The 7,257-nt window shown below is 49.1% G+C and overlaps 2 protein-coding genes across 2 annotated transcripts; one reads left to right on the forward strand and one right to left on the reverse strand.

Annotated features, from left to right (window-relative positions):
* Positions 1-993: 993 nt before the first annotated feature.
* YAP1 (DNA-binding transcription factor YAP1) lies at positions 994-2,478 on the forward strand (the record flags this gene model as incomplete). Its single annotated transcript, XM_076687549.1, has 1 exon — positions 994-2,478. One exon carries the CDS (start codon positions 994-996, stop codon positions 2,476-2,478), a length of 1,485 nt encoding a protein of 494 aa, XP_076538239.1.
* A 459-nt stretch (positions 2,479-2,937) lies between these two features.
* Positions 2,938-6,381, reverse strand: TRVA0_062S00606 (WD40 repeat domain-containing protein; the record flags this gene model as incomplete). Its single annotated transcript, XM_076687550.1, has 1 exon — positions 2,938-6,381. The coding sequence occupies one exon, from the start codon at positions 6,379-6,381 to the stop codon at positions 2,938-2,940; it is 3,444 nt and encodes a 1,147-aa protein (XP_076538240.1).
* Between the last annotated feature and the right edge of the window lie 876 nt (positions 6,382-7,257).

Consider the following 7,257-nt stretch of genomic DNA (forward strand, 5'->3'; position numbering starts at 1 on the left):
ACTAGTAGAATGTTGTGAACTTTTGGAAGAATCTCTCCGTGTAGCGGAGCCCCAGGGGGGTTTTGGGGGGACTGGTCCCCCCATGTGCCGTAGCTCGGTTTCGCCGAGGAAAGGAGATATCATAGCAATTGATTCACCGAGCGTCAAATGCGCTAGACAACTTCTGTTCGGTGTGCTCACTTACTATGAAGGTGTGAAGACAGTCAAAAGGGGACTTATGTCTAACTAGGTTGGCCGGACATAAGACTTCCTCGATCTACACTACGATCTACAAAAGATAGCCAATTGATCCGGTACCCCGGCTGTCTCTCGCAACCAAACCACGACTCATCTTCATGTTCCTCAGCTACTCCACTATAGCACAGTGGGCGGTCACTGACGTATTCTACGTCTATTCAAATAATAGGGACGAGCTAACCCGTTTCGACGGTCTAGAGCGTCACCCGGTGGGCCGGATTATTTATCAGCCGCTTGGCCTGCGCAGGCAGGCGCCCGAGCCCCGAGCCCCGAGCCCACGGTTTTTTCGCCACCCACGTCAGCCGCGCCTCCGCGCGCGCACTGGCGTCTAACGGCCGAGTCGGCGGGCGGGGGGTCTATAAAAGAGGGGCCCACCACCCAGCAGTGCGCGGCGGCGGTGCAGGGCTTGACACACTCGTAGTGGGAAGAGAGAGGACTCATCAAAACCCTAACCCACGCTATCGGGGCTGTATTACAAATCAAGAGGGATCCCTTTTTTATTTCAGCGCATTTCCATAATCTTTGCGTTACAACATATATATATTTGTTCGTAGACGCAAGAACCCCAAAGTTGTTAGCGAAGTACTGTTAGTCTACTGTGGAGTTGATCTTAGCGAATTTGAATGGATCCCGGCTGCCGTAGAGAGTAGAAGGTCAGAAACGAGGAGCTTCAAAAGAGCGATAAATTGATTATATATTGGATTTTGAATACTTTTAGTAACGGATATTTGATACCCCCGTGTTGAAAGAAAAAAAATGGCCTCTACTCAGAACTTTTGGAACGAAGAGTCGTTATTCGACGACCCACTGTCGGACTTGCTGAGCACAAATGGCTCAGCGTACATGAACGGAAACGCCCAGCAGGGCATCGACCTGCCCGAGAAGCGAAAGGAAGACTTGGGCCAGCCAGATAACCTGCACACGAAGATTAGCAAGACGTCCGAGTCGTCTGTGCCCAACCACACGGCGTCGGAGTCGCCGGCTTCTTCTTCTTCTTTAAGCAAGCAGGCGGCGCCCAAGAAGCCCGGCAGGAAGATTGACCCGAATGAGCCGGCTAACAAGCGTAAGGCTCAGAACCGGGCTGCCCAGCGGGCGTTTAGAGAGCGTAAGGAGAAGCATCTGCGCGACCTGGAGGACCGCGTCCAGCAGCTCGAGTCGGAAGCGGCCACGACGAGTAATGAGAACCAGTACTTGAAGCTGCAGGTTGAGCGGCTACAGCAGGAGCTCACCAAATACAGAAGCAGGTCTTCGCAGTCAAGTACCACGACGGCACCTGGCATTGGCACGGACTCATCGGGCCAGCCGAAGCAGTTTACGTTTGAATTCCCCTTCTTCCCATCCGTTAAGGGGAGTGATACCACCACCACCACCAACAACAGCACTAATAGCAGTAATAATAACCCATACCCAAGCCCCCAGTCGATACACCACCGAAGCTCGCAGACGAGCAGCTCTAGTAGCGTGACAGGGCTGTCGCCGGCCGATAGCTCCAAACAGAACCTGCAGACGACACCCAATGACAGCATTTCGCCTCAAAGCTACAGCTCGTCCTCGCCATTTACGAGCATTTCGCAAACAACCACGCCCCAGGGCGATTGCAAGGACTGCAAGAGCGGGTCCTTTGAGGAGGAGAGCTTCTGCGACCAGCTGTCGCTGGCGTGCGGCCAGAAGGACGATCCAGTGCCCAAGGCTCGGCTGCCTAGCAACTTCCTTGCCGCTGCGTCTACTAACCCATTGTCTTCTTCGACTTTGACCTCTACAAAGCCATCTATCAAGCCTGGCATTATGAGACAGACTCTGAACAACAATAATAATAGTAGCTCGAACGCCGATGCTTCGGTCATGTTCCCCCCATTCGACCTGGACTTTTTGGGCAGCTACAGAGACCCGCTGTTTGAAAATACCGAGTTCCAGCTGCCCGAGCTGCAGACAAACGAGTTTAGTCTGTTTGATCCTCTGGAGAACCCATTGATGGGCGGCGGAAGCGCTTCCTCTTCGCCGTCATCTGTGGTCGATTCCAGCATGAAAGCATCTAAGAATGACGAGGATGAGGTTGTTCCAGCCCAGAGCAAGCCGTTGATGACCTGCTCGGCGATCTGGGACCGGGTTTCGACCCATCCCAAGTTCAATGATCTTGACATTGACGGGCTGTGCTCGGAACTGAGGGCCAAGGCGAAGTGCTCGGAATCTGGTGTTGTGCTGTCCGAGAAGGACGTGGATAATGTCCTGTCTTCGTTGTAACCATTTTTATATATATATTATATATATCAGGCTATTTATTTAATACGTAACAATGTGATCGCGAACTACTTTCTCGACTTATAATGAATTGAACTACTCACCTTTCTACGCCTTTTTTCTTCATTGAACTGCCTAGTACATACCTATCAAGGATAACGCTGATGAATATGCCGATATCACTTTTGGAGTCAATCCCCTGTTGTTAATCCGTCGCAGGGATTTGTAACGAGTGGTTTCTGGAAATTGTTACATTTGTTACAGCCTTGCGGAAATTTGTCCCACTTTGTTACAGCTTTGTTTGCGGAAATTTCATCAGCGTTATCGTCTTTGGGGAAATGTTGTTCAATTTGTTGTAGGCTGTCGTAACTGTTCAATTTGTTACAGTTTGTAGTAGAATTTTGCTGGTCATTGAAGAGTAGTACACAATATAGTCATTGAAGTAGTAAATAATATACATGGTTAGGCAATCTTGATATCGTTAGTATTAGTCCATTCGTAGCTCTTGCCAGGATGCGCCTCTTTTGGCTCAACAGTACTCAGCCCGTCACGCGCCGAAGAAGCATCGTGGCTGCTGATGGACAATGATTGTAGCAAAGACATGATACCTGCCCCCAGCTTCCACACTGCAACCCGCGAACTATCAATCACGCCCGCTAGTTGCTTCCCATCGGGAGAAAAGGCAATGGCAGTAAGTTTATGTGCCGCTAGTACGTCGCTGCCTGCAGTAAGCGAAGCAATGATCGTACCCGTCCGCAGATCATAGACAAATCCAATGAGTCTAGCCGCGTCGGGACTGGCCACCGCAAGCCGCTGTTGCCCTTTATGGAAGGCCAGTAGCGCCGGGAACGCATTCATCGAGCTCGACAAAAACTGTGTTGCCTCACTCATCAAAGATGTGCTTGACAGAGGTGCAAGCTCTTTCAGAGACGGATCGTTGGGATCAAGTAGCTTCACAATACTCGATACAATGGTCAGCAGATCTCTGCCAATTGAATCGGCCTCATCCTTTTGGCTCGGAGCTTTAGCAGCGGATGCCATGAAGCCGCTAATCAGCCGAATTGAACAAACCCGCTCATCAATATGCGTGTCTGGTCCAAGAAGTAACAGCAGTGTAGAAACAAGTAGCCGACTATTCTGCACCGCAATTCCATTGATGCACCGGAGACACATTGCCACAACTGGATCGTCCAAATCCTTGGTGCAGTACCCGTGCTTACATAACAATTGTACCAGGGCACTGATAATGGCGATGGGGTTAAAGTACTTCTGCCATACACCCCAGCCTTTGCCAATAAACACAATTGCTGTGTCACGATTCTCGTCCGGTGCATCGCCAGTCAAATATATCTGTAGGCTTTCTGCAACTTGCCGCGCCAGATTGTCGTAGCTTTGTCTATCTTCATCAGTCGCAGCTGACAGTCTATTCTTGCCTAGCTTGGCAATGCAAAGTGGGGATAGAATCTCAATTGCCTGCAGACTTTTGTCTCCATACATTTCCTGCGTGTTCCTGGACGGCAAGTTAGGCTCCCACTCATTAATGAGCTTAGTCGCTCTCGAACTGTGGGTGGCCGATTTATCAGACGAAGAATGCCCCCCACTGCTGCTCTCTGTCATTCCAACCAGCTCTTTTACACACTGACGCGCAACGCGCCGAATGAAAGGATTTGAGCAATTCGATGCAAGCGTCGCAAATCCGCTAACGTCAGAGGTGTCGAAGGTAATGAGATCAGTCAACCACGTCAGAATCCGGCTAGTAGGCACATCAATGCTTTCAGCGTGTAGCACCACCTTGATAAGTACGATCCAGACAGATATGCTGGCAGCCAGCACTTCGTTATCGCTACTTTGCCCATTGTTGATGAACGAAACATTAATATATGGCCCGACATACCCCGCACGTCCAATGACTATTTTGGTGTCGCTCGTAGTTTTAATATACAGACATCTCTGCCAGTGCTTTGTCGCTCTATTCTCGTCAATGGGTACTATGGCATTGACGAGGGCCTTGATTTCATTGATCATATGCGGGCTCTCCAACTTTTCGTCCAAATATCGCCCATACTCCTCAACTATGCAGCCGAGATCAGCAAACACATATGGCCCTTTAGCTGGATCGACCGAGGTCAGGGGGTAAACCCTATCCTTGGCATCTGAGCGTGGATATAAATGCTTAATTTCCGACCGTTCTGGATAAGCATCAATGTTTGAGTCCATTTCTCCGCCGGAGTCCAAGTTCCAAGCCCGAGCCTCGCCGCTCTCATAGGATATCACAATACCGGTTTCCTTTTTATCACTCATTACTCTGTACATTCGAGTGATATCATTATTATTACCAGGTATGACGGCTCTCTTCACTCCCGATATCAGATCAATCACGCTGACAGTCGCGTTGCGAGACACGGCAACAATTTCACCGGCCAGCCGGCTGTTACTAGTTCCCCCAATTGAAGGAAACCGCAGACAGCTTAGTGTCGACGAAGCGAATAGTGACACATTGTGTATTATCTGCCCCGTCTCTTTGTTAATGGAAAGAAGCTTGCCTTCTGACGTTCCCGTAACAATGTAAGATATTGTCTGCGAGGTAGACTCAATTGCGGTGAACTTCCCGCTGTTCAGTGTGATGAGAGGCTTGACCTGCTCGAACGACGTCAGAAATTCGCCCAGAGTGTACAGAGTCAACACACCGTTTTCTGCTATGATAATATCACTGCCATGGACTGCTGATATAAAGCTTTTGTGAACTTGGCTTTTCTTTGGCTCTAGAACTTCAACTTCATCGTTCCACTGAATCTGTGTCGCCGACGTATCAGCCCATCGAAGAATTATGCCTCGCTGGTCCATGGCAAGTAGTACCAGCCTTTTCGCCTTGGGCTGGAACATCACTTGGATTACTTCAGTCGTTTCGATATCCCATGCTGGCACCAGCAATTGGACATTGGACTGGTGCACCCACATGATGCTGTCGTCGCTACTGAGAATGCCAAACTGCTCTTCTACTCTATGTTCCCTGTCCGCAGCATGATCCAGCTTATCAAAAATTAGCCCAATTAAGGGCACTTCGGCGTTAGACCCAATTTGCTTAACTAATTGATCGTCCTCCCATCGATATAGAGTCCATCCGCTGCGTTGCAGAACAACCCACGAAATGGGGCCGACTTTTTGGACATCAACTATCAAATCAATATCGCTAGCTTGGTGATATGCTTCGTCCGTGGTACCTTGTGGGCTAAATAACCCACTGAATTCGCCTTTGCTCAATTTTTCTATCGTGTGAGGCCATATTCTAAGCTGGTCATAGCCACCATCCTTGAAAGCGAGTAGCACCTTATTGTCGAATAATGAAACTGCCATCGGCCAGTCCCGCAATTGGTTAATGACATACTTAGTTTCAAGGGTCGAGGAGTCCAACACCTGGAAGGAGCACTCCTCTCCCCACACCATCAACAGCTCAGGGTCACAATTCGCATTGATATCTATTATTTTAGACCCTGTACTGCGCTGTGCGTGCAGTTTCCCTTCTGGCAGTATAAATGTCGCAATATCGCCGGTGGAATATCCAACAAGAAGTGCCTTTTTGACTGTACCCGCAACATTGTCCATGCGTAATTCCACAGCCTTGAGTACCGATATCACCGCGTTCTCCCCGCCCTGGGGCAGCTGAGCACTGTCAGGATTCCCATAAAGCTCAATTCGCGTCGTAAGGTGGTTCTTCGAGTCGTAAACGTCTATAGCCCCACTCGCATATGCCAGAATAAGAGCCTCGTTGCCGTATTCGTCGTCGTATGACACGGCTATGTGAGGAAGCGCCAGCCGCACTTGCCCGCTAGGATATGAAAACGCAAACCTCAGCGCATTGGAACCGGACAACTCTGGGATAGCTATATCTGGAGAGCTGGTTGACATTCCTTTAAAGCAGCGCCTCGTTTATTTCCGTGTGTTCAAGCTTGGATGGGATGGAGGCTTTGGGAGTCGTCGTTCCGAATATTACTCCGTGATCGATTTTTCTTGCACTACCGGTAGTTGTACGTACTCATTACTGGCTCGATTGGCCGGTATATGAATTGTAGCATTGGACGCCGTAATCTATGTCGCTTATGATCCCATGGTTAGTGGCATGGTTAAGCCGTGATCGACCTTCGGAGGGGTTTGCGCTAATGGTAAGGATTCATTAATACCGGTATACATAATAAGTACTTATCTATATTTATTCACATAGACATGGTAGCTGGAAACGGTTAGTATAAAATCTACTCTCTCATCAGACGAGGCTCAGGCTCCACGCAATCCGCCCATACGCATACTTGTATGGCATCCGCGAAAAAACCTGGTAAATCTCTTTGTAAGCGTTCCATTCTTATACAGGAGTAGATGCTGGTTTTCTCAGTATTGTTTTAGTTTGATCAAATGTTCGAAAGGTCCGCACTGTCAGATACCTGTCCCCGAGATGCTATTAACGCCAGAACGAGAGGACTAGGCCCCCGCCGCACGGAGTGCGGCTAACCAGAGATCTCAATAGGGAAATGATCAGCCACCCAGGGGAAGTATTAAAACTCCCCGTATCCCCCCCTCCCCCTGACGGGCAGATTACGATCCTTTTTATCAACCAACTTCTACCGTGCACGCTGAATATTTTTGAGCATTGGGTAAGAAGCTACTTTCGTTGATATTATAGTACCACGGTATTGGTACCTGGTAATAATAATTAGTCACTAATAGATGCGAACTCATTGTCCAGTAATGGCAGGCAATCTACATATAGGGTCTTGGCATGGCTTTTTT

This window comes from Trichomonascus vanleenenianus (genome assembly GCF_965637985.1).
Source record: "Trichomonascus vanleenenianus strain CLIB 3782 genome assembly, contig: TRVA0_062S, whole genome shotgun sequence".
In the NCBI taxonomy this organism is placed as follows: domain Eukaryota; kingdom Fungi; phylum Ascomycota; class Dipodascomycetes; order Dipodascales; family Trichomonascaceae; genus Blastobotrys; species Blastobotrys vanleenenianus.